Source organism: Ixodes scapularis, unplaced genomic scaffold (genome assembly GCF_016920785.2).
Source record: "Ixodes scapularis isolate PalLabHiFi unplaced genomic scaffold, ASM1692078v2 PGA_scaffold7__128_contigs__length_106722199, whole genome shotgun sequence".
Classification (NCBI taxonomy): Eukaryota; Metazoa; Arthropoda; class Arachnida; order Ixodida; family Ixodidae; genus Ixodes; species Ixodes scapularis.
Genome location: NW_024609882.1, coordinates 53,349,506 through 53,376,646, shown reverse-complemented (window position 1 = coordinate 53,376,646; position 27,141 = coordinate 53,349,506). Strand labels below are relative to the sequence as shown.

At 46.8% G+C, this 27,141-nt stretch overlaps 1 protein-coding gene across 1 annotated transcript in view; it reads left to right on the top strand.

Annotated features, from left to right (window-relative positions):
- The window catches only part of LOC120846088, a 127,579-nt gene that overhangs the window by 51,846 nt on the left and 48,592 nt on the right, over nt 1-27,141 (top strand). Inside the window, exon 4 of the mRNA XM_040217760.1 lies at nt 21,640-21,696. Coding sequence (XP_040073694.1) covers nt 21,640-21,696 — 57 coding nt within the window. The remainder of the gene's footprint in view (nt 1-21,639; nt 21,697-27,141) is intronic.

Sequence of the window (27,141 nt, the reverse complement as noted above, 5' to 3'; positions counted from 1 at the left end):
GCACATGGGTCCACGCTCATCAGCAACGCTATTATAATGGCCGCTGATGTGACGTTAATGCAAAAAATTATACTCGGCTTTACATTTAATGCACAACCTGGACATCAATGTCAAAGCTGCTGACTCGAGCGTGTGGCTTCATCTTGTGATTCATTACCACGTGCTCTCTAAAGTATGAGACATTAGGTGAAGTCACGTGCTCGCGACAGCACTTTGACGGCATTGCATATTAAGTTTAAAACGGAGTATGGTCCCACCTGAGTGCCACATAATAAGCCATTCAACTTCAAGCACGTGCAGCACGCAAGTGTTTCAAATTGGTGCTCGTTCTCCGTGCATATGTACAGCCGTTTATCATAAGTCCAGAAGAGGTGAGAATGGTCGAAGCGCTTTCGCTGCCATACAATGAGGACGACTAGGTTGAAACGATAAAGAATTTAGAGTTTAAGAGTTAGTTTCCCAGTTTCGTGATCATGAACAAATGAATCTCGACAAAAAGCTTTGGACAGCTACCGCCATCTACGAGCGAAGGCGGCAACCAGACAATCGGCAAACTGGTTGTCTGGTTGCCGTCGTCGTTCGTAATGGCGCCTCATTCTACAGCTCCACGGCTCTTCCTTCTTCATCAGAACGTCAAAACTGAAAGTTCTTTGGATATTATTTCCTTATCCTTTTTATCTCAATCTTCATCATTCTCTGACGAAAGCGCGCTCCTCACACGCGCGCCATGGGCTCAGGGCAGCCTTTCTAGAAGCTGCGTCTCGTGTAAAACACTGTGAAAATATTTACTGCCAAAGCTAGCGCACGAGTGAAGTGGCCTCTCACATCGAGTCTCAGGCGCTCGCGCGCCCCAGGCTTAGCAGAATTTCTTTCACACAGTTTCATCTAAGATGCTGTTTGTAGCAAGCCGGTCCTCGAGTTTTTGGCTAAGGTGAAGTTACAAGAAGCCTATCGCATGCGTTTACACTTCATTCGTTCCTTCCGATACCGGCTTCTTAGAGGCCGGTAGATATGTCAACCTTTTCTACATACTCCCTTTGAAGCCGAATAGACTTTCACCACCTGTGGGGCTGTGTTTCCATGCCCTGCAAAAACACATTGCGGAAGGGCATCGTACCCCCGACAACAAGGCGGCTTGCAGCTAATGAATTGCCACGAAATCGGGACTACGCTGGGATTTATTTTATGGTACTCAAATGATGACACCAATGGATGACCAGATCGAACCCTACACGTACCTATTCGCTCACCTAAGGACGATGAGGCAAGCGCGTTTACCATGACTCTCCGTTCGGCTAACATCGCTGTCCCCGTGGCCCCGCGGCCCGCGCGACAACAACATAATTTTGGAGACCCATTTTTCCAAATGAACACTGTTGAATATAGGGATAATCATGTTCCGTATAGCGTTGACGGAACCCCGCGTAGCAAACGCTCTTGCCGGGAACCGTTGGCCGCGGTAAGGAACGCCGGGTGGAACGGCTTCCCTGAGGATCGTCTTCCCTTTGAGCAACGGTGCCGTACACAAAAGTAGGTAAATCCTGTGCGACCCCTTTTAAAATGTACATATCCCCACGATGTTTATTCTAATTTTCAGGAATACACAATTGGTCCCTGTACTGGCACATATGGATGATGATGATAATAATAATACATACATACATACATACGTACATACATACATTTTATTGACTCAGTGGGACTATTAAAGAGGGATATGTTTGCGGGCACATCAAAGCCAGTGAAGGGCTTGTGGGATGACACCCTAAAAAAAAAGAGAGAAAAGAAGGTGAAGACATTGCCTTCAAAATGAGAACTGAAGGATAACAAAACTCTCCTCATACCCCTTCCCCGCCCCAACCCCCTTCCCCGCTCCTTCCCCCTCCCCCTTTCCCGATTGCAGCACAGGGTGCTAATTACGGAAAAAAAATACAGCATACAAAAGCTATATAAAAAGGAATGTAACGATGTATATAAAATTAACACTTACTAACGCGAGTTCAAAATAAAGTGTAGCACAATGCACTGAGACCAAAAATAAAATAGAAAAAGAAGAGGCAAGATTTCGAATCTGCAGTAGCTCTAGGAACCAGCACATCAGGATCGTCATAAACAGACACGGAGCAGGCACTAAATACTATCAAGGTTAAGACACTTAAGTTTTTTTTTTTTAGAGTCTTCAGTGATGTGATATCATCAATATAGTCCGGGAGGGCGTTGAAGACACGTGGCTCATTAGATTCGCGCGAGCATTTACCATACCGGGTGCAACAACGTGGCACTACAAAACGAGGAGAGCTGCGTAATGTGCGGGACGAATGTAGCTGTGTCTTGTAGTCACTGCTCCAAAAATTGCTAAGGAGGACGGTCTCAATAAAAAGTGAGCGGAAATTCGGAAGTTGAAGGCTTTAAAAAATGTCGGCAGTGGCAGAGAGAGGCGTACTGTAGAGGATGTTGTTCAGTATGCCTCTTAATAAAGTGTTAACTTTCTCCTGCCAGCGGCCTGAACATATACCAAACACTGTGATGCCGTACCGTAGCCCACTGTAGGAAAGCGCGTGGACTAACAAAAACCGAACATTGACGGGCATAAACATCCGTGTGTTATAGAGCATGCAAGATATAGTTTGTAGTTTACCGCATAAGTAGGACATATGAGTGTTCCAGGACATGTCAAAATCAAAATGAACTCTTAAATATTTCACGTTGTTAACAGATCTGATCGGGTCACAGTTACAGGGATGGCAGCATAAGGAGTGGAGAATAAATCTGAGAGTAGCTTGGTGTCTTTTAAGGGGATTGCGGGATCAAACAGGCTTTGTTTTGGAGCTGTTTATGTCAAGGAGGTTATCCACAAACCAGTCCATTAGTTGGGTGGCAGTCGTCTAGAGAATGTTGACTGCAAAAGGGAAATTAATATGTCGCGAAGTAAGGAGGGTGTCATCAACGTATTCATAGATCTTGCAGCCATTGATAGCGTGAGACATATCATTGACAAATATATTAAAGAGTAGAGGTGAAAGAACAGATCCTTGAGGTACCCCCGCTTTTAAAGAAAGGAGAGAGCTACTAAATTTCCCAGTTAAGACAAATTGAGAACAATTAGTTTAAAAATGTTCTAGTAAAGAATAAAACGGACCCCTAAGCGTTGTGTAATTTTTTTTAAAGTAATTGATGACCGACAGTGTCGAAGGCCTTAGATACATCTAGGAAGAGCGCACTAGCGAACATGTTATTATCAAACGTTGAGTAGAGATAATCTGAGAAATCGTCAAGAGTCGGTTGTGTGCCCGTCCCAGCCACAAAACCATATTGGGTGGGTGAAATAATGTCATGCTTATCTATAAAGCCGTTCATAGACTGAAGAATGTGTTTTTCAAGCATTTGCCCTCAGATTGGTAAAATCAAAATAGGGCAATAATTTTCAATTTTTGTTCGCGCACCCCCTTTGAAGAGTGGTCGTACAATGGCAACCTTAAGATCATCAGGTATTTTACCGCTCGTAATGAAGTCAATCAACATAACTAGGAGAACGTTCTTAATCTTAGCGAAATTCCGTTGAAGATCGATTGTGCGAATACCATCAGCACCGAGTGACTTGTTGGCTTCGAAACTAAGCAAAAGACAGTAGAGCACGGCATCAATTAACGGAGGACGAAAAGCTGACGCAGGGATGTATCAGCCAGAGTACATCGTTTGTCAAAGCGGCTCGAGTCACACCAGTATATTTACCAAAGAAGGCATTAAATTCATCTGCTAATGACGAAGTGAGTGAACCAAAATTATTTTCAAGAGTTTGGTCAATACATTGTTTAGCCCAGGACCTCGAAATTGGTTAATCAGTGACCATGTTTTGGCCGAGTTAAGCTTGTATTCTTCAAACTTTGATTTAAAATGTCGTCGCTTTGCAGAACGAATGACAGCGTTGACGCAATTTCTGACCTGCCGAAATTCAATTTGGAACTTTGCATTATTAGGAGACTTCTGACATCGGCTCCAGAAAAGTTTCTCTTTAATTTTCTTAAGGATATTTTAAGTCAACCATTCGTGATGGGTTCTGCACTTTTTTAAGGTAACAGTTCGTTTGGCAGCTGCAGTGAACGAGTTACAAACTGAACAGATTCTGTATACAAATCAACGCCACTAGCGGAGCCTAAAAAGCCACCCCAGTCATAAGAGGCAACAGCTTTGTCGAAAGAGACAATGTCAATAATCTGGACCTCTCTAATAATGTTAGACTGAGGTTCAGAGGTCAAAGTGTGTGTTATCCGACAGTCAACAAAGCAGTGGTCCGCCAACTTTTCAAGAGTTACAGCGCTGTCAACACGATCACTTGGTGCCCGTATGCAAATGTGGTCAATGCAAGTAGAGACGAGGTTTGTTCCAAGAAATTCTTCTCGAGTGGGGGCGTCAATAACGCATTCCAAACCAAAGTTCGATAAAATATTTAAGTTGTCACATACGATTGGGGTTGTTGTCTTCGATACGTCTATATTAAGGTCGCCTCTAATGCAGTCGGCCACGACGCCCCATCCACTGCTCCTTCAGAGCAACCGACGCAAAGCTCACCAGGATTAACGGGGCATTGTCAGGTTTGTCTGCCTTTTTGGATGGCAGACGCCGAGGAGAGACAACATCCGAAGGCTTGAAGTGCGGGATGCCAATCTTGGAGGCCAGGTCGCGTAGAGTCTCAACGAGATTTTCTTTTGGGGTTGATGGCAAACCTTAGAATTTCAAAATTTGTTAAACGACGCTGCTGATCTGCGTCGTTCATTTCTTCTTGAAGCTGGCGTATGGTGGTTGCTTGCTTGGTTACTGTGGCCTCGAGTGCCCCGACCTCCGCTCTGAGGTCCTGTGTTAGCTGCTTCTTAGCTGCAGCTTCCACTATCATAATCATACTGCGCGTTGATAAAAGTAACAGACTCCTCGATTTCTTTTACTGTAGTCTGCAGCCACTCCACATTGGGCTTTAGTGCCAATAGAGCGTCGGCCTTGGCAGGTATTGTTAGAAGGCTATCGACTCTTCCCTTTAAGCTCAGGAGCATATCAATCTTTTGGTTGGCTGGTGCCAGCTGTGGGGAGAAAGCGATGTGATCGTCGTGGGAGGCAGCCCCCACCTCCCCAGCGCTCGTGCGGCCATCCCTGCCACGACATTGCTTGCAGCACCGTTTCTCGCGTTTTGTTGCTCCCATCGTTGTAAAGGTAGCATCGGCAATGCCGGCACATTGTCCTAAATGAAGGGACTTGTGGCAGTCAGCACACGTCATGAATCTGCCGTCGGTGGGGACGCATGTGCCACACACACCGCATGCAGGAGATTGAGACATGACGAGGCAGCGAGATATCAGTTTGAAAGGCAAGGAAGATGAAGTTCGGGCTGCAGTAAGAAATCACAAGCCCACCGGAACCGTTCAAATAGGGGATGCCAGCCTTGCTCGTAACATCAAGAGGGCAGTGATGGTCGTGGCGGCAAAGCGGCTCACGAGGACTACGCGCCGATGTTCGCAGTAAGATGCCTGTTAATGGCGTAGTGCTCGCGGTATGGAAAATGGCAGCGGTCGAGGCCGTGTCGAGAATCTTGTTGATGTCTGGGCCTGAGACTTCCAGGTGGGAGCCTCACCTTGTGCCGTTGAGTATAGGGGTGTCGAGGGTCTCGAAGCAAAGAAGTGAGAGTAAATTAGGGGCCGAGGGAGGGGAATTCAAGATAACATTTTGCAGAGTGATGGAGACATACGTTTTGACCCCCAGATTCGTCTTCGTCTCTCTGATAATAATAATAATAATAATAATAAAGTTTATTGCTCCTCTTTGAGACTAGTCGAAATTAATGCAGGTTCGTCAAAGCCATCGAGGGCTTGTGAGACAGAACCTAAGTTGAAGTGACATGGAGTGAAGTATTATGAACAGACATGTTAAGCATCACAGTAGCATCAAGAAAAGTATTAGAAAAAAAAGCTTCAGCATCGCATTGGTATCAAGTGAAGAAAAGAACATAAAAAGCTTGAGCGTCGCAGTAACAGTAAGTGTACAAATGAAAAAAAAAAGTCAGCTTTGTCACGGTCTTGAGAAAAGTTCGTGAAGTTTCAGAGGTTGGTACTGCGACACAGAATGTCAAATGTTTTACATACAAACAGTATGTACTCTGGAGCACCAATCAATGTGATCAATTAGCTCTGATATATGCATATCTATGAGTCTTCGGTCCTTTTAAATCACAATAACTTTACAAAGTTAGAAAAAAGTAAAGAGTAAAAAAAATACAATGTGCACCATAAAAAAAATTTTAAAATGCTAATAAAATGTTGAAAAATAGAAGCAGGGACGTTTGGTCTTTCAAACACGACAAAAACCGAAAAAAAAGGCTTTTACGGGGTTTCGTTTAAGGAAGTATAATGACGTAGCGCTTTCCTTAGTTTCTTTTTTGAAGTCAGGTCTTCAAAGTTGGATGGTAGCGAGTTAAAAATTTGAAGAACATAGTAACATCGCATGTGTTTGCCATAACGTGGATAGCACATGGGAACATAAAATCGAGTGTCTAGTCGTAGTTGACGGGATGTTGGACGGGGTGTTTTGAATTCGTTATTCCAGTAATGGGTGAGCACGATCGTTTTAAACAAGAGAGACTGAAAATCAGGCATGAAGAGGGCTTGAAAAGGATTGGGACGAGATGTCGTGGGTTTGTAAAGTACATGACGCAGGCTTCCTTTTAAGATACTGTTGACTTTTTTGTGCCATAACTTGGAGCAGTTGCCAAAAACTGTTATGCTATAGCGGAGTATGCTATATGCTAACGAGTTAGCTATAAGTTTTCGAATACCAAATGGCAGGAAGGGCTTGATGTTGTGTAATAAGCAGGAAACACTCCTTAATTTCGAGGATAGTTTTATGAAATGTGAGTTCCACGAAAGGTCTGAGTCAAAAGAATACCTAAGCATTTTACGATGTTGGAATAAGGAATGGGAACACAGTGGCAGGCGACGCATTGTGATGTGTGAAGCAGAAGAGGAATGTCCAAAACGATAGTCTTAAGTAGATTGTGAAAGGAAACTAATTTTGTTTTTATGACGTTTATGTCCATATGAGTTTTGCCAAACCAGTTCATTATTTCGATGGAGCATTTCTGTAGCATTTTCATCGCTATGGGAAAAGAAAGATGACTCATTAGCAGAAGAGTGCCATCAGCATATTGATAGATGGTACATTTTGAGATGGAGGTATACATGTCGTTGACGTATGTATTAAAGAGCAGAGGTGATAGAATGAAGCCCTGAGGCACACCTGCTTTAGGGAAATTTTGTTGCTACATATTCCTTCTATTGAAACCATTTGTGCTCGATCTTGTAGAAATTTTTTTAACAGGGCCAAAAAAGGCCCTCGGAAATCAACAGCTGAGAGCTTTTGTATTAAAATAGAATGGTTTACAGTGTCGAACGCCTTGGAGACGTCGAGAAAACATGCACATGTAAAAAGGTTAGGTTCGAAACCTAAATTTATGTTGTCTGAGAAAGCTTCGAGAAGATGTTGAGTACCACGCCCCGGAATAAATCTGTACTGGGTGGGATATATGATGTTGTATTTATCCACAAAGGAATCCATCGTTATATAAATAAATGTTTATAATATCTTACTCAAACATGGCAAAATAGATATTGGCCTATGGTTTTCTATTCGGTCTCGTTATCTTCCTTTGAAAAGAGGTTTAACAATGGCGGTTTTGAGTTCGATAGGAATTGAACCAGTTAGGATTATTTTATTGAAGATAGCAAGAAGTTTGTATTTTATATGGTTGAAATTTCTACGAAGATCGCTGAGGAGCATCCCATCATATCCTGGGGACTTGTTCGGTTTCAGACTAAAAGTTATTGTCTCAAGGTCGGAAAGGGTCATTTGTGGAAGAAATGCTGACGCCATATTTAAGTTAGGGAGATGAGAAGCCGATGAGTCATTTTCTCGGGCTTTGCCTGAAAATGTTGCGAAAACATTGTTGAAGGCACGAGCCGTAGCCAGTGGATCAGGTCCAAAAGAAGCGTTGTATGCATTCCCTTGTAGTCGTTTGGAAGGAATTCCCCGTAATTCATTTATCAATGACCAGGATTTCGCAGGATTGTTTCGAGATTGTAGCATTTGTTTATGAAAGTAAAGTCACTTTGCTGAACGAATCAGGGCGCTTACTCTGTTGGGAATAGTTCTGAACTCACATAGAAAGTTCGAGCTCTGTGGTGATCGACGGCATTTTTTCCAAGCAATTTCTTTAAGCTTTATGGCAGATAGTATATGCTTATTTAACCATGGTAGGTTTGCTTTTCTTTGTTTTATAAAGATAACCTTTTTTTAGGTCTCATAAAACTGCCTTAATAGCTTAACAAACGAGGGGTATATGTCCAAGTCTGTTTGTGTGAAAACCTGCCAGTCGTAGGTGGATATATATTTGTCAAGTTTTTGTTGGTCAGTAATTTCAAATTGACGCACTTCATTTTGCATTATTTTTGATGTAACGCCAGGAAATTCTATGTGGCATGCCACGAAGTAATGGTCCGATAGTTCTTGAGTTATGACTGCTGCTTTTGCATTTGGTAATGGCGACGTTAAGTTAATGTGATCTATCGAGGCGGTAACCAAATTGCCTCTGTTCCTCCCTTGTAGGACCAAAAATTGACGGCTCGATGCCATGATCTGACAAGAGAGTAAGGTATTCGCACACAAGGGACTTCGAAGACTTAATTAAATCGATGTTAAAATCTCCTACTCGACAAAGGGCTGCATCAACTGGCAGAGCTGACAGACACTCTCGAAGCTCGGCTAAAAATTCGGAAACTTTTTCAGAGGGTGGTCGATAAAAAGCTAGCAAGCATAGATCGGAGTCTGATGTAAGTATGCGCAGTGCTATTGATTTAGATGACCGAAACGCTACGTGTATATATAAAAAAATTACCTCTTGTTTTAAAAAAAACTGCGATTCCACTGCCGCGTCTATTGTCACGAGTGTAAAAAATGCTTTTGAATCCGGGCAAGAAAGATTGGTCTGTATTTATTATTGTATTAGAAATCTTGATTACTGTTAGAAGAAATGCGTCAGTTATTGGTAATACAGAGTTAATCGCCAATTGGAATTCCTCCCAGTGCTTCCGGAGGCTACGGATATTAACATGAAATAAAGTGAAGGAACATGCGCTTGCTGTAAAGATTTCTAGGCAAGATTGAAGGTCGTTAAGCGCAAAAAAACTAGCCATTTGTTTCTAGGCGATTAGCTCCAATGCTTCAGTATTAGTGATGTGAGGTGTCGTGAATCCCTGGCTTCGTTTTGCAAAAATTTTGCACTGTCGTACCCAGATAAATTTAAAGTTATTCTCTTTTCTTCTAGTTCGGGCCATCCTGAACAGTTTCCGGTTGGAATATGTGAGGTTATCATTGAAATACATTCGAGGATGAGAACCGTCACTAGGTAGGGAGCCGAGCTTCCCACGGCATGACATCCAACGTTCCTTCAGAGCAACAGACGAGAACCTAACCATGATAGGAGGTCTAGCAGCAGGTCTAGCAGGCCTAGCAGGCCTGCTAGGCCTGCTAGGCTTGTTCTAACGTGTCAGGGCCACGTTGTGAGCAACGAATATGTTGCTCCCGCTAACAGATTCCGACATGACAAAATCATGTCGGCGATGGTTTCGTTTAGTCGCTCCATCAGTTCGTTGGTCTGCGGGTGGTATGCCGTGGTCCGGCGGTGGTTGGTGTGGCTCAGGCGGAGTATCTCTTGTGTCAGTTGCGCCATAAACGAGGAGCCTCAGTCCGCAATCGGGACTTGGGGAGCGCCGTGTCGGAGTACAATACATTCAACGAAGAACTTGGCTACTTCCATGGCGGTTTCCGACGGGATTGCTTTTGTCTCGGCGTACTTGTTGAGATAATAAGTTGCCACGATTATCCAAAGGTTTCCCTGTGTTGACGTCGGGAAAGGTTCAAGGAGATCCATTCCAATCTGTTGGAATGGTGCAGTCGGGGGCGCGATTGGTCGCAGGAGACCTGCCGGCTTCGTCAGTGGTTTCTTGTGTCGTTGGCATTCGTGACACGAACGGACATAGAGGTGGACAAACTTCGGGAGCTTGGACCAGTAGTATTTTTCTCGGATCCTTGCGGGAGTCCTCCTGTAGCCAAGGTGACCAGATGTCCGGTCGTCCTGGCAGGCTTGGAAGATCTCTTATCGAAGACTAGCAGGAATCACCAGGAGCCACGCCGAGTTGTCCCCGAAGTTTTCTTGATAGAGGATACCTCTCCGGACGGCGAATCTTGGCAGGTCACGTGGAAAAGGCCGGAGAATGGTTCCCCCCTTGTCCCTCCAAATGGTCGATCAGTCCGCGCAGATCAGGATTGCACCGCTGGAGCGCTGCCATACCGTGAATGCCCACCGCGCCGAGGACGTGATCGTCGTCGTCGTCGTCTTTGGCACAGCTAGTGGCTGACACGACGGGGGCTCTGGGGAGGCAGTTGTTGTCGCTGTGTTTTTTGCCTGACTTGCAGACCACTAACACGTCGTACTCTTGCAGTCGTAGGCTCCACTGAGCGAGGCGTCCCGATTGGTCCTTCAGGCTCGCTAACCAACACAGCGAGTCATGGTCGGTGACCACCCGAAAAGTACTCCCGTACTAGTACGGGCGGAATTCCGTGATGGCCCAGACGACGGCCAGACATCCCTTATCGGTTGTCGAGTAATTGCGTTTCGGGTTCGACAGCGTCCGGCTAGCGTATGCGATCACGCGCTCCGCACCGTCTTGTCATTGGACCAGTACCACTCCGAGTCCTGGATTACAGATGCCCGTGTGTACTTCCATTTCAGCTGATTGGTCGAAGTGGCCGAGCATCTGTGGTGACTAGAGCCGCCGCTTTAGTTTGTCGAATGCCTGTTTCTGTTCTCCACCCCATTCAAAGTTCACGGCGTATTTCGTAAGGTGCGTGAGCGGCGCAGAAAGCTTGGCGAAATCCTGAAGCAACCGCCGGTAGTATGCGCAAAGTCCATGGTGTCTTCGGACGGCCTTTTTGTTGGTGGGTGGTGCAAGGGCCGCCATGGCGCGGGCTTTCTCATGGCCAGAACTTACACCTTCGTTGCTCACAACGTGGCCCGGGAGCTTTAGTACGCCGTAGGCAAACCGGCACTTCGTCGGCTTGAGGGTGAGTCCTGCGGTCCTCATTGCCTCAAGAACGGCCCCAAGGCATCGCAATTGCTCGTCGACGTTGCCGAAAATACCACGACGTCGTCGAGGTAAACGCGAAAGCTCTGCCATTTGAGGTTTGCCAGGATGGTGTCCCTGACACGTTGGAACGTTGCCGGCGCCGTGCGCAGTCCGAAGGGCATCACATTGACCTCATACAGTCCATCAGGCGTGACGAAGGCAGTCTTTTCTCGGTCCCGTTCATCGACTTCGATCTGCCAGTAGACACTTTAAGGTCTATCAACAAAATTTATCGGGAGTGGCGCAGCCGGTCCAACGTGTCCTCGATGTGAGGGAGGGGGGGGGGGGGGGATAGACGTCTTTCTTCGTCAACGCGTTGAACCGCCGGTTGTCAACGCAGAATCGAGGCGTTCCTTCCTTTTTCTTCACCAGTACGACTGGAGATGCCCAATGGCTGCTCGAAGGCTGAATAATGTCGTCGTTGAGCATCTCTTGTACTTGTTCATGAATGGCCTTCCGTTCCTTTGGAGAGACACGGTGCGGCGGCCGATGCACAGGGGGCAGATCCTCGTTGGTAACGATGCGGTGTTTCGCAACTGTTGTCTGGTGCACCCTCAACGTCGACGCAAAGCAGTCGCCGAACTCGGCGAGGAGGTCTCCGAGTTGTCGTCGTTCCGTGGCACAGAGCTTGGGGTTAACATCGAGCTGCGGCGGTGGTGTACTGTACGGCTGACATGGCAAGGGCTGGTCAGAGATCGCGGCGATTTCGGCATCAGACCGGAGTTCCTCGACGTGTCCTACAGCGGCACCTTTCGTGAGGTGCTGCGCCTTCGGTCGAAAGTTCGTCACGAAGACCACAGAAAGTCCATCCAGCAGTTCCTCTACGCCCCTTGCGATGCCTACTCCTCTTCAGAGAAGCAGTGGAACGTTGCCTTCCAGAGGGACATTCCAGCTGGCAACTGCATCAGTCACGACGGGCTCAAGAACACTCGACCCTGGCGGCATTTTCATGTGGTCCGCAATAAATCGGACGGCGGCTGGCGTTGTTTTGGATCCCTCTGGAGGTAGAACGGGCTTTCGCAGTGTCAACCTGTTTGCTCCAAGGTAGATCACAGCACCGTACTCACAGAGAAAGTCCATGCCAAGGATGACATCTCTCGAACAGTCTTTTAGGACGACGGATTTCACGGGACAGGTCTCCCCGTGGATGTCTACGCGCGGAGTGCACCTTCCCAGTGGTGTGATGAGATGTCCGCTGGCGGTTCGTATTTTCGGGCCATCCCACGGCGGCATCACTTTCCGAAGGCGGCCAGAGAGCTTCCCACTTGAAACGGAATGGTCTGCTCCGATGTCGACGAGTGCCTTCGCGTCGTGGCTGTCGATGGTAACATCGAAATTATTTGACACCGTCGCAGAAGCGTCGTTCCGATGAGTCTCGTCGCTAGTGTGGGAGCCCTCCGACGTTTGTGGAGGATATATGCGTCGTTCGTCTTCGGGCAATACCACCTCCCAGCATTACCGCACTTAGTTTTCCCGGTGAGGCAGAGGGGACAGGCTTTCTCGGCGGGATCTACGATGAGGGGATGCAGGGTGCTGCGGTGACGGTGATCGGAAACCGCGGCGGGGAGACGGTCCTGGGGATGGCGAACGGCGGAGGTATTCGTCGATGTCCCTAGCTCGCTCTCCGTAGCGTGGTCGCCGGTCGTCGGGGTGGAAGCCGCGTAGCCCTAGCTGCCGGTACGGGCAACGGCGGTAGACATGGTCGGCTTCCCCGCAGTGGTAACACAACGGGCGTCGGTCGGCCGTCCTCCAAACGTCAGTCTTCCTGGATTCTAATCGTTCCGGGCGGAGGTACTGGACCCGCTCCTCGCGACGTCGGAAGTACTGCGGCGCTGGAGTTTCACGTTTTGTGGCGCCGTAGCTTGGCGGGGAGCTTGCGGCGGTCGTCTGGCTATGGCGGCGTAGGTCAGCGTCGGTTCGTCTGGTGTTGGCACGTCGGCGGGGGTTTCAGGCGGCAAGACCCGGTGTACCTCGTGGCGTACAATATCGGCGACTGACAGAGACGTTGGGCGCGCAGCAGCGGTGAGCAGCTTTCGGAGCTCCTTTAGGACGACGTCCCGGATGATCTCGCGAAGGTTGTCGTCTCCAGCGCTGAGCTCGGCGTGCGGCCGTAGTGTGAGGGTTGAGGCGTCGCCATGTCGGCGGTAGTACTCTTTCAATGTTGGTCGCCTCGGCCACGAAGCCTTCGACTATCGTCGCTGCGGAGACCACTGAAGATTTCGCTCTTGATGCTCCCATGAGGAGGCGCAACTTCTTCTCTTCGGTGGCTTGCGCGTCGGCGCGTGTACACCGGCAGGCGATACGAAGGTGAACGCCCGACCGTCGACCGCTCCGTGCTATCAGCGTCATGGCGCGGCTGCTGTGGCCAACGTTACTAGATCAACTCAGTTATGGAACTTCCCATAGACGCTGTACATTGGAGGGGCTCCGAAACCATGTCCGATTTTTTTGCAGCTAGTTGGCGCTGCCGGCCCATTATTCCACGCGTTTTCGTCTGCTACTGCTCCGCGGCTGTTTGCGAGTCCCGAATCCTCTCGAGGTTCAGCATCGTTTTTGGTTCATTTTTGCCCTTTCGCCAGTAAAAATTCCAATTTGAGCATGAAAAGCGCAACGACCGTTTCGGCATACGCTTTGCATTATTGTAAAATGCTGCTGCGTTAGCTGTGCTGACAGCGCGAAGCGTTTCGAACAACCCAAATTTGTCGGAGCCACAATCCGGTGGCTACAATCAGGGCAAGTTTGTACATACTGTAATAGTAGATGTGCCGCTGACTACCAACTGCAGCAGAAGCAATTTGAAAGTCGTCTGCTACTGTCAGAAAAAGCGCCAAGAACATCCGTAAGCTCAGTACGCCAGATGCAACGGCCATGTACAATCTCTATGGCAACGGCCACAAGCTCGCCGTCAATGATGATGGTAGCGAGTATTAATCCGGAGCGCGCGCCCTCTAACAGGCGCCACGCAAATGGGACCCCCCTCCGGAGCGGAGTTCCAGAACTGAGTTGTTCTAATAACGTTGGTTGTGGCGACTTGCTTTCTTATCGCGTGCTTCGCCGAGATTAAGCACTTGGATCGAGCGCTGTTCTCAGATCTGCTGCTACTCCCCGCACAAAGTGCGAGGATTGGGAAAGCAGACATTCAGACGCTATCGGTAGATAGTGTGATTTAGTAGCTGTTTGTTGTGATATGTGCTAAACCGGAAGGCTGCGGAACAAATCAAAAAGTAACTTATGCTTTCCGCTTCTCAAAAAGAACACAATATTCTTTCATTTTTGTGATCTGTCAGCAACCGCGTCAAAATTGCGAGGAAGACGCGGTTACATTATTCACGCCCAAAAAAAAAGATGCCGAAATCAAAATCCATTTCCACGCTTTCTGCAGGGAGCAGCAGCAGATATGAAAACCGTGCTCGATGCAAGCGCTTAATCTCGGCTAAGCGCGCGATAAGAAAGCGAGCCGCCACGGCAGCCGCGTCATGGCGCTGATAGCTCGGATCGGTCGACGGTCCGGCGTTCAACTTCATATCGCCTGCGGGTGTAAACAATCGTAGCACGTCTTCAACGAAGCTGGTTACGCTTTCGTTGGGCTCTTGTGTCCGCGTCTGAAGCAGGTCCTCCGCCTTCTGTCGCCGGTATTGGGTGGAGAAGGTCCGCTTCAACTCGGTGGCGCAGACGTCCCTCGAAGTGACCGAAGCCTCGGGTTCTCGAACCAGTGCCTCGCAGTGCCCTCCAGTGAGAGGTAGAGGTTCTGGAGGCGTTGCTCAGCAGTCCATCCGTTGTGGCGAGCCACGCGCTCGTAGTGCAGGATCCAGTTCTCGACGTCTTTATACTGTTCGCCGTGGAAGGGCGTCGGCGATCGAGGGGCGACGGGCAGGTAGACGACGGGGGCAGCGGCAGGTATATGCGACGATTGGGTGCTCATCATCGGCTTCGTTGGCTGGTGGGTCTTCTCCGGCAGTAAACAAAACTCCGGGGGGCCAACTGTGAGCACGGCGGCTTCCTCGGGTCTTGGACGTCTCCACGTACGGTCTTCTTAAGCCGGTAACTGGGCTTGTGCTGCGAAGCCTCGGAGGGGTACGCTTTATGGGCTGCGGTACCCCGCACCTCCACCAGAAATGTTACGAATGAAGGTGACGAGAAGGCGAACCGTGAACTGAAAATAAAGGTTTAATTGGCGAACTTGTGCCAAACAAAATAAGAGAAGAAAGAGCGTCGAGGCAGCAGAAAAGCGGGCGGCGATTCGGCGGCATGACAGAGATCGAGAGCGAGACTAGCGGAAAAATTTCCCCGCTAACTCTAGCAGAAAAATTTCCCTGCTAAATCTAGCAGAAAAATTTCCCCGCTAACTTTAGCGCAAAAATTTCCCCGCTAAATCTGGCGGGAAAATTTCCCCGCTTGATCTAGTGGAATCATTTTCCCGCTAAATCTAGCGGAAAAGTTTCCCCACTAAATCTAACAGAAATATTTCCCCGCTAAATCTACGGAAAAATTTGCCCGCTAAATCTAGCGGAAAAATTTCCCCGCTAAATCTAGCGAAAAAATTTGCCCGCTAAATTCAGCGGAAAATTTTCCGCGCTAAATCTAGCGGAAAAAAAATCCCCACTAAATTTTGCGTAAAAATTTCCTCGCTAAGTCTAGCGGAAAAATTTCCCCGCTAAATCTAGCGGAAAAATTTCCCCGATAAATTTAGCGGAAAAATTTCCCCACTAAATCTAGCGAAAAAATTTCCCTGCTAAATCTAGCGGAAAAAATTCCCCGCTAAATTTAGCGCAAAAATTTCCCCGCTAATTCTAGCAGGAAAATTTCACCGCTAAATCTAGCGGAAAAACTTCCCCGCTAAATCTAGCGGAAAAACTTCCCCACTAAATCTAGCAGAAAAATTTCCCCGCTAAATCTAGTGGAAAAATTCCCCCACGAAATCTAGCGGAAGAATTTCCCCACTAAATCTAGCCAAAAATTTTCCCGGCTAAATCTAGGGGAAAAATTTCCCCGCTAATTCTAGCGGAAATATTTCTCTGGGGGTAACGTGACCTTGGGGGTCACGTGACCACCCCCAGTTCACGTGACCGCGCCCCCCCGCGGTCACGTGACCCCCAGTACCCTTCGCTCCTCCTCCTCAAGAGCTGCGCTGTAATTCGGCGTTACAGGGAGTGGTAAACGGCTTTCATTTTTTTTTCTTTTTACCGCTCACTATGTGACTACCACAGAAGGACTGGTTATTGCTCTCTTAAGTCCTAGTTTATCCTTCTCTCCAACGTTCGCCTTCGTGGAGGCTCGTCAAGGCCCGTTTCTGTGGCTTGACATCTGGACAAAAGAAAAAAAGGTCAGCAATGCCGTATTTAATCTGGCGCGTGTTTGAAAAGTGTATACGGTTATTCCGCGCCAAACGATCCAGCCCCTAAATCGACCATCACGGATTCGGTTTTAACAAATTGTAGGCCCTTAGGCCGACGTAAAAGGGCCCTTTCCAATATATTTTTGCAGTAAAAATTTTTTTGCTTCTTTGGCGACCCTTGATTACCGCGAACAACTAGTTTCAAAGGCTACCGACGACATTTTGTTCTGGCAGTTTTGAAACTAGTCTGTAAAATAACACTGTTTCTAGTAACTAAATAGGTTCCCTTAAGTGCACAAATAAATACTTGCATGTAATTTCAACCTTTTCTTGCAATTCGGTTGCACTAAAGATCGCCTAAAATGATGATATTCACCTTTTTTTTCCTAGTAAAAGGGCAAAATTATCAGGCATAAATTTCACTTGTATTGATAGCAATTCGATTGAAGTTCATTATAAAAAAATGTTTATTGTATAATATATCTTGCGGTGGGGGTCTCGAGGAAAAAATCGCCAATCTTGAAAACAGCGCAAAAAAGCACCATTCACTTAAGAATAACGGTATGAGGTGCTCGGTCTAAAAATATATTGACAAAGGCAGTAATACGTAATTTAGAGGCCAGACACCAAATAGGCAGTGTTAGAAAAAAGTGTTATTTCTTAAACGCGAAAAATTAATTTTTTAAGTTCGAGACAACCCAGCTCGTCGGCCCCCAGGCGGGCACTCAAGATAATGATGGGTAGGGAGTCTTCGGAATACTTGCTTTATCTAATCTTCTCACACACAGTCGATCTGAGGATGTGACGCCGTCGTGACGTTTCCTGTCCTTGAAAAAGAAGTAAAGCCGACGATCATTTCGGTCAGTGAGTTTGGCTCGAAGTAATGGAGTCCTCTAGTCCCGCAGATGGGTAGAGCGACAGTGAACCGGGATAATAACACCTCTCGCCGCACCTGAACATCACTTTCCGGCACCCAGATCGCTCGAATTTGTGTCAAGTTGTGGCGTGCCCAGTTGAAGAGATTTAGTGGTGTTAAAAGTTGTCCGCTGAATGGTCTTTGTAGGCTTGACTTCGCATTTCACTCTTCTTCCATCCTTCATATGCTTCCTTCAGGTTAATTAAAAGCAACCGTTTTTGGCTTTCACGAACGACGTCTTTTTTGCCTGGAAGGCAGATGGAACCAAGCTCGTCTTCATAAAAGTTTCTGACAGAGCTTTTAATTGGTTCGTCTAGTGGTCTGTTCAACCTCTGCGTTGAGCAACTCAACATGCCACTCTCTTGTTTTATTGACATGGCAAGGCGAACCTGTCTTTCAGAGGAACCAAAATACTGCGCGATTCGTTTTCGCGACCACGAGCTCGGGGCCAGGGTCAAAAGCGAAATCTTTTTGATCAGTATTTTTCCTCGTCAAAGCGCTTCTTGACGTCTTCCATGAGCCGTCTGTAGTCGTGTGTCAGGAACTCATAACTAGGTGTTGGTCTAGATGTCGACGAGACGTTGACGTCTGCAGTGTTGGTCAGGTTACTGACATTCCGGCTTCGACTGTCTAGCGTCGTTTGCATATCCGTATTTGTTTTTCCGTACTCCTGCCCCATGGACAGAGGAATTTCTCCAACTGCTGAAAATTTGAGACTCAACGATGAAGGGAATGCTTCTTCCTGGTCGCTAATTTTAGAAGAGGTCATCTTTTCAGTAAGCGTGTCAGTAGTCTGCTTGAACCTTGCCTCCATTTGGAGGCAGCGAACTTTGCACCCGGGGGACAACCTTTGTCCAGAAACAAGCTTCAATGACGGCAGAGCTATCGCAAGCTCTAGTGATATAACTGATGTCCGACGCCGGCTCCTGGTGTGTTCAAAGAACGGGTCCATACAGAACTTGGAAGCCAGAAGTGTGGTATACTTCGTTACGTAAGTATGATATTGATGAGCGCATATTGTGTAGAGGGCGTCTTCGTCCTTGTTTGATCGCAGAGCCAAGAGGCGTTGTTCTCTTTCCGTCACAGTTGAAATTTTAACGAGAAACTTCCTTTTGACTTGCGTCGTTTTACTGCACTCTTTTGGGCACCAAAGAACACGGCACAATATGGTCTCCTGAAAAAAGGTTTATTGTTTGCTCAGTGCGCTCAAAGAACCGAATTTCACCTGCTTTCTGGAATTACTGTAACAAGTATGAGGCTAAAACCTCGCTTTTAGAAGGTTTAAAAGCAATAACTAGTAAAAAAGATTGCCTAAAAGCTACCTTGAGATTCCCTGGCATGCTCCGTGGGAGCCAGGTTACCTGCGTTATTGGGTTCTATGGGAAAAAGTTTGTTCAGTTTCCACCGATCACATGTTAACTCACGCCGCTGTGCGATTAGCAGACGATGTCACAACCACTTTTTAGATTCTGCCGTCTGCTTTTCACGCCTATTTAGAGAACCCGGCTGCTTTGCTCACTTGCGTAGCGAACCCGTCTGCTCTGCGTGCTTGCGTAGCGAACCCGTCTGCTTTGCGCGCTCGCGTAGCGAACCCGTCTGCTCTGTTGTCCCGCGGCGTCGCCGCTGCAGTACGCCGCTGTTCGACGTCTCTAGCCAAGTACGCTAGGGTGCGGCGACCGAAATTGAAAGATTATGTTTTCGCGTTTAAGAAATAACACTTTTTTTCGAACATTGCCTATTAGATGTTTGAGTTCCAAATTACGTATTGCCGTTGACAATATATTTTTAGACTGACCACCTCACACCGTTAGTCTTAAGTGAAAGTTGCTCTTTCTGCGCTATTTTCAATATTGGCAATTTGTTCCAAGAAACACCTCTACAAATAATATGCAAAAAGATATTTTATATTAAACTTCAATCTAAGTGCCATCAGTACAAGTGGAATTTATGCCTGATGATTTTGCCTTTTTACAAGGAAAAAAAGGTGAATGTCGGCATTTTTGGCGATTTTTAGTGCCACAGAATTACAAGAAAAGATTGAAATTAAATGCATGTAACTATTTGGGCATTTAAAGGGGCCAATTTAGTTACTAAAAACAGTGTTATTTTACAACCTACTTTCAAAACTGCCACGAAAAAATATGCCGTATATAGCCCTTGAAGTCAGTTGTTCGTGGTAATCAAGGGGTCGCCAAAGGAGCAAAAAAATGTTTACTGCAAAAATATATTGGGAAGGCCACTTTTACGTCGATTCAAGCGCCTACAATTTTTTAAAACTAAATCCGTGATGGTCGATTTAGCGGCTGGATCGTTTGGCGTGGAATGACCCTATATGCATATCTGTGGCCGCGAATCTTTGTTTCACCAGTGGCCGGTAGAGACGGATAAACATTTATCGTTTTTCCCCTTCTACTACGCATGGTAGTTCATCGGAGCAGGTGGGGTGCAGTGAAAAGGGGGTTCAGCAGTTGAACCTCTAGCGCTAGGTTAAGAACACTAATCCACACACACTAATAATCATGAATGTATGCTTCTGAAAAAGCTCTCGGCTGACGCATCAGAACGCTTTGTCAACTAGAAACTAGTCTTCATCGTACGTTCGACGCCAAGATTTATTTGCGGGCCGAATTCGTTCGTGCACAACGTGATCAAAACCAATGTATTTAGGAGTTTTTTGGTCTTTTGTATTCTGGTTGAAACTGTTTGCTACAAATAATTTTTTTTCCTGTTATTTTGTCGTTTTCTTCTCTACCGTGTCTACATGCGGGGATATTTGTGTCCGAGTTTCCTTGGGTGTAAAAGTATTCGTCAGCAGTCGCAAGGTTTTCGAGAGTGGATCATTCAAACGTGTATAGTAACAAGAGTCATGTTGAGGGAATCACTAAAATGAGAATCTCCTTCAAAAAAAATTGGGAAGCGAACACAAGCGGGTCCCATCGTTATCCATATGCTCTACAAAAGTTTCTAGTTTTATTGTTTCACCTAATATATTTAACCGGCATATTTGCATTTCCGTAGGCTCTAAATATATGCCCGCGCTTAAAATGCACGTGTTGTATGTTCCAAGCACGAATATATGTAGATCACTAGTATTATTCTATAAGCAGAGCCATAACCTGAATAAAAATATAATTGGAGAGGGTAACAATGACGTCTCGAGTATACTCGAGATAGGCCACTTTAACAGAACATTATTGCAAGGAGGAGTAACCAATTTATTTTGATATCGTATTTTTATGCTGATAACTCAATCTACGAGCACTAAGCTTCCCAAAATATCCGAAATTACCTATGGGTTTTTAATTTTTCTATTAAAAATATAATCATAGATCGTTACATACCTCTTTTTCTTCGCCTTGGAGCACACACCGGAAACGCCGTCGATGGGCGTTTTTAAACAATAATTCCTCTATTCCGTCTGCTATACCCAAACATTTGACGATCTATTTCAAATACAACGCACAAAGCGCCTAATACGAGCAGTCATATTAACATGTGAAATTTCCCCGCAGCTAAATATTTTAGTTGGTGAAAGCTTATGAAGGTGGTCTAGACCAATAAACAATACGCCATCAAAAACAACCCTATAGGAACTTAAAGGGGCGCCCCTTAAGTTCGCCAGAAGTATGTTAGAAGTATGGCGTTTTGGGCTAAATGTGGTCTCGTGTTCAATCAGTGAACCACTGCTTGTGCCTGAGTTTCAACTGAACGCAATCGCATTACTCGTGTCGAATCAGTGCCCCTTCCTCACTGAAGAATATTATGTAAAATATTGAGCTCACAGACCTTCTTTTGGGTAAACATCGAGCTCTTTGAAAAACGAGCTGGACGAAGCGGCTCCCTATCATTTAATCGCATCTCTAGTTTCCGCACTTGATTTCGTTTTGCATTTTGAAGTTTCCAAGCTATTTTTCGTACTGCCCTGACCACGCTTCTCACCCATACACTCTAACAATATCTCCAAGAAAACTTGCAGACTTACTCCACGTTGTCCAGACATGTACTGACGAATCGTGTAAATAGCTTTCAAGTGCCGAGTTTATATAGCATCTGTAAAACGTGTGCGAAATTATGCATTTAAAGTGACACTTGGCAGTTTGTAGTTTACATCAATGCTATACTCAAGATAAAATGACTCAAAAATCATGACAACCTATTTTTCGCAGGAATCTTGGGACGGCTACCTGAAGTTATTTGGTGAACTACCTCCGTACGAATATCAGGTTGGTTTATGGCTACTTGCTTTCACATTGTAATGACCATCGAAATCTTTCCAACATTGCTATTTTAATACAACTCTCCCTTCAAGACGGTGTCAATCAAGCGAACAGTTTTGATGTGACTTCGTAAAGGAGGAGTAGGGTTGCCAAAATTTGGCGTCGCCTTCGAAGTAAAGCTCTAAAAAAAATTCGGTTACTCGTAATGGGTTACTTTTTGGTCTTACACAGTAACATATTTGATGGTATCCTAAATTGCGCACACGTAAGGTGTTTATTTTACTCTAAAGCATTCGTCGCTAGGTCAGCTTTTGCCGTGATTTCTGATTAAAATTATTCGAATGTTTTTTTGTTTTTTTTTGTATTTTCACATTTCAGACAAATATTTGTATGCATATTTTGCAGAGAAGAAAACTCGCAAACGCGCTATTTACATCAATCTTTGCCAATTATATTTGAGTGAGTTCTAAAATATCCACGCTTGAAGCCACCAAGTTATATATTTACCACTGCGCGTAACCCAGTTATGATCAGTGCAAGTTTGTGTCAAATATTCTAATAAAAAGAGCCATGATCTCTCGAAAGAGACATGCTGTTCTACCACAGTTAATAGTTCTTGACTTAAGAACGCACTTTGGTTGGCGAGACTGTGAGCAATGTATCTGTGGGATATTATAATTGTCGTTTTATTTTGGCAAAGAAAACCACATCTCGCGCATAGAGTGGAATGTTTACCCAGACCCTTTGTGTTTCATGCGCATGCCTCATCTTGGAAATCAAAACCCAGTTTCTAACTGCGACGACGTAACCCAGATGGATGTGCTGGTTTCCAAACTCGGAGCGGCTCCTGACCTATCTTCGGATCGCTTGACGGACATTCGCTCTTTGTGCGCAATGGTGTGGAATATGCTTTTCTTAGGTCTGGGAGTAATTGCCCCTCTGGTTGACTTCGCTTCGGGAGAACCGAATACCAAATATCAAATACTCAGACCACCAGCGACGTCAGTACCTACTGGAAAGGGTTCTGCTGTGATCGCGCCACACTCAGGAAATCGACAACGGCATGAACCCTTCTGAAGCGGCTCTTGCGACAACGATGCAATGAACGTCGGTTGACGGGAGCACTAATGTGAATTGTAAGCATGCTGAAAAAGACAGTGTCATGGGCACAGCGAACTTGCTTAAACGCTTGTTTGACACGTATGTGCTCACGAAATTTACCTTACAAGTTCTTTCCTTTGAGAGAAGGAAAAGCAACCCTCTATCAGATGCAGTGTGCTAGACCGTCGTGTGCTTCCTACTGTTGTAAATAGTTATCGAAAACTACGTTTTTTTTAGAAACACAGGTATCCTTTCCCGGTGGAAACCCCTGCCTTGATCCTGTCATCAGCAAAGAGGCCGCTTCATCAGTTCCCAGCAGAAAAAAAAAGCCAAGTCGCAGCAAGCACAAATTACGTGCATTATTATTTCTGAGCAATCACTAAGAATTTTTGTGTCAGTGTTTTGGTTCATAAGCAACTAAGCTACCCTTGCTTGTTGCGCAAGTCAGTGATTTGTGGAGCCTCGGCTCCACGGGAGAAGAACTTCTCTAAATGCTGCAATCATAGTGCCGATGATCAAGCGGTTCTCGAACGAAGAACTTCTCAAATGTTTACGTAGTCGTCAAGAGGTGCTGCGATATTGACGTGCAGAAGAGATCGTTGAACGGCGTGGGGTTGATTTTTTCGTAAAGCTCCACAGGCTAGAAGCAACAAGAAGGCCAGCGAAACGGAAGAAGTACGAAACTTCGGCTGCAACGCAATCGAGACACCAAGCATGCGAAGACGTCTCGCGAAACGGGCTAAAAGAGGCAACCGAACAACCGCTGAAGCCTGGATAACGGTTGAGCTATTTTCTGATAGAAAGCGTGGCAGGTCCTGTAAACCACGTGCTTGCCCAGAATATTTTATATCGTCCGCAATGTACGTGCTGGCAAACAAAAGAAGCATTTCTACAACCAGTTCGGCGTGGGTGATACTTGTGCGACCACCGAATAAGCATAAGCGGAACCAGTAAACTAAATTGCCGAAAAAAAAAAGTCAAAATAGTCACAGAAGAATCCTCAACGCATATCATGAACGTCAACAAAAATATTCATAGAATTTACACAGCCGTCTTTAAACAGTTTAATAAAGACACGTTTAGGCAGTACATGAAAGTGTGAAATGCAGTCGGATATAAAAAACCGCCTTCACGGCGATTTTGGCAAAAAAACGTTTTACAACCGTGCAACCTCTAGATTAGACAAGTCTCGAAGAAAAACTCACCTGAGCTAGCCTCACAGCAGTAAAACTCATTTACTTTGTGAATCTTCCGGAGAAAGGCTCACCCGTCGTTTCGACGAAGCCGTAGAAAAGCTCAGTTTAAATTAGATTTTACGCAAGTGTTAAAAATAAAATATACGACGCTTTCATTTTCGCTTGTTGGTGTATTTTGAGTGTTACATTTGTGAATGTGTCAACTAAAATGTTCATGTATTTTTTGGCGTTTTATGACATTGTATGACGCTTGAGGGAGCCTTCTTTAACACTGAAAAAGCAGTGAGTGCAGAGACGAGCTGGTGGAAGTTGATCATGATGTAGACCAGTGGTTCTCAACCAACGATATTTCGCGGACCCCCCGTGAATCGGCGGAGATGATGGTGGACACCGTTCGTGGTGAGAGGAGAGGAAAGGTATAGGTTATATATAATAATGATTGAATAAATGTACATAGCTAAGGGATAACGTGAAGTACACCTCTCTTGTTGACGTACACATGAGGAAACTCGCTCGAGAACTGAAACATTTCTTCTCGATCTGAAAAAAATAGTTTTATTGCCGGGCATGACTGATAAGGCAGTGCTTCGCGGACTCCTAGAATGCCTTTGCGGAACCCAAAGGGTCCACGGACCCCCATGTGTGAACCACTGATGTAAACTAACTGAGACTGGGGTAAAAGCTGAGAAACTTGGTCGAAGAAAAAATACAGGACAAAAGAACGTCTCAAACTCAGCTTCTGCGTTTATTTCCTTAAAGCAATATATATTGTACGAATGACAATTGATGAGGTGATACTAACTGAAGAAACTTACACTTTATTGGAGCGAGCTCGTGCCCAAAAATAAAAAAAGGAACACAAGAAAGCACAGCTTTGTGGGCATCGAAGTGGGCGTGACAGCAGGGTCGAACGCTGGGGCGAAACTGGCTGAGGCTCGCCACGCGGAGCCCCTTATGTACACGCCTTGGCTTTTGGAACAATCGACCTAAAAGGTTCGGTGACTAGAACATTCGTATCTTGAACAAGTAACAGAGTTCTCGGATGTACCAGAACATTAAATTGCAAGGATAAATAAAAGACGGGTCGCCCCCAGGAATCGAACCCTGGCGCTTCGCGTGGGGAGCAACCACGATAACCCTTAGGCCACGGCCATGCTGCCTACTTGGCCAGCTGCGCACGGCCTTCTTGTCTGAATGCGCTGGAAAAGCCGCAAAGGCAATTCCAGCGACTTCAGGATCTGGGTCTGGATCTGGGTCTGGGGATCGGGGTCTGGGCGGATTCCGTCGTTTCAAACCACTTGCCTAGGAACTTCAGATCGGCATAGTCGAACCGGCGCTTGGAAAACTTAAGGGTGAGTGAGTCCAGTGGTCTGTATGACTTGGAGAACAGCTCGGAGTTATCGCAAGTGCTCGTAGAAGTCAGTTTAAAATACTAAGACGTCGTCAAGGTAGACCAGACAGCTCTGCCACATCAGCCCTGTCACTACGGTGTCCATGACTCGCTGGAAAGTTGCTGGCGCCGTGTAGTCCGAAGGGCATCACCTTGAACTCGCACAGTCCATCCGGCGTGACAAAGGCTGTCTTCTCCAGGTCCCGCTCGTCGACTTCAATCTGCCAGTAGCCACTCTTCAGGTCCATTGATGAGAAATATCGATAGTGGAGCAGCCGGTCTAGAGTGTCGTCAATGTGGGCGAGGGGGTACACGTCTTTCTTCGTCACCGCGTTCAGCTGCCGGTAGTCCACGCAGAACCTAAGCGTTCCGTCCTTCTTGTCTAGCACCACTGGAGAGGCCCATGGTCTACTTGAAGGTTGCATTATTTCGTCTTTCAGCATCTCTTGAACTTGCTCCTGGATCACCTCCCTTTCTTTAACGGACACTCTGTACGGCGACAGATGCACAGGGCGCGTGTCGTCCTCGGTAACGATGCGGTGCTTCGCAACGGCGGTCTGGCGCACCTTCGACGACGTCGCAAAGCAGTTGCGGTATTCGGCGAGGTGGTTAATCGGCTGCCGTCCTTTTGGGCCCGGAAGCTTAGGGTCAATGTCGAGCTGCGCTGGCGACGTACTGTCTTGCTGAGGCGGCGACGATTCGTCAGTAATCGCAGCGATTTCAGCGGGGTCTCGGAGTTCCTCGACGTGGCCCACGGCTGCACCGCACCTCTCATGAGGTGTAACGTTGCATTTCGGAAGTTCGTCACAAGGGCCACAGTCCGCCCATACTGAAGTTCAGCTACTCCTCCTGCGAGGCCTATTCCTCTTCCCAGGAGCAATTGGTGGCCTCCCTCAAGAGTGACTTCGCCTCAGGAAGATTCATTGATACCGACGAGTATGAAAACACTGGACCACGGTGGTAAGTTTTCGTGGTTTGCAAGGACTCGGACCGCGGATGACGTCGCTCTGGGTTCCTCCGGTGGTGGAGCAGGTTTTCGTAACGTCAGTCGGTTTGTTCCGAGGTCGATGACGGCGCCTTACTCACAAAGAAAGTCCGCCCCGAGGATAACGCCCTTCGCACAGTCTTGCAGAATGACGAACTTGACAGGGCAAGTCTCACCGTGGATTTCGACGCGAGTAGTGCATCTCCCGACTGGCATGATGAGGTGCCCACGGCGGTTCGTATTTGAAGGCTTCCCTTGTCGTTGTCACTTTTCGCAGAAAGCCTCGTACTTAAGACTGAGTAGCCTGCTCCGGTGTCCACGTGTGCCGATGCGTCGCGGCCGTCGATAGTAATGTTTAGGTTGTTGGACACCGATGCAGGGGCGCCGTTGTGATGCGTAGCATCGGTAGAGTGGGAGCACTTTATCGCTCTTGGAGGCTTTTTACTTCGGTCGTCTTCAGCAACGCCACCTCCAGGCGTTGCCGCACTTTGTTTTCCCGGCGACGCAGGGGGGACACGCTCTCTCGGAGGGGTCGTGGCGCTGGAGACTCTGAACGTCTGGACGACGGTGTGCGGGATTCACGGCGGAGCGGCGGCGTAGAGAATGGCGATCGTCAGAGGTACTCCTCAATGTCGCGAGGGCGTTCGTCGTACCTTGGGCGCCGGTCGTTCGGATGGAACCCGCGCAGCTACAGTTGCCTATGGGGGCATCAACGGTAAATGTGACCGGCTTGACTGTAGTGATAGCACAACAGGCGTCGACCGTCCGTCCTCCACACG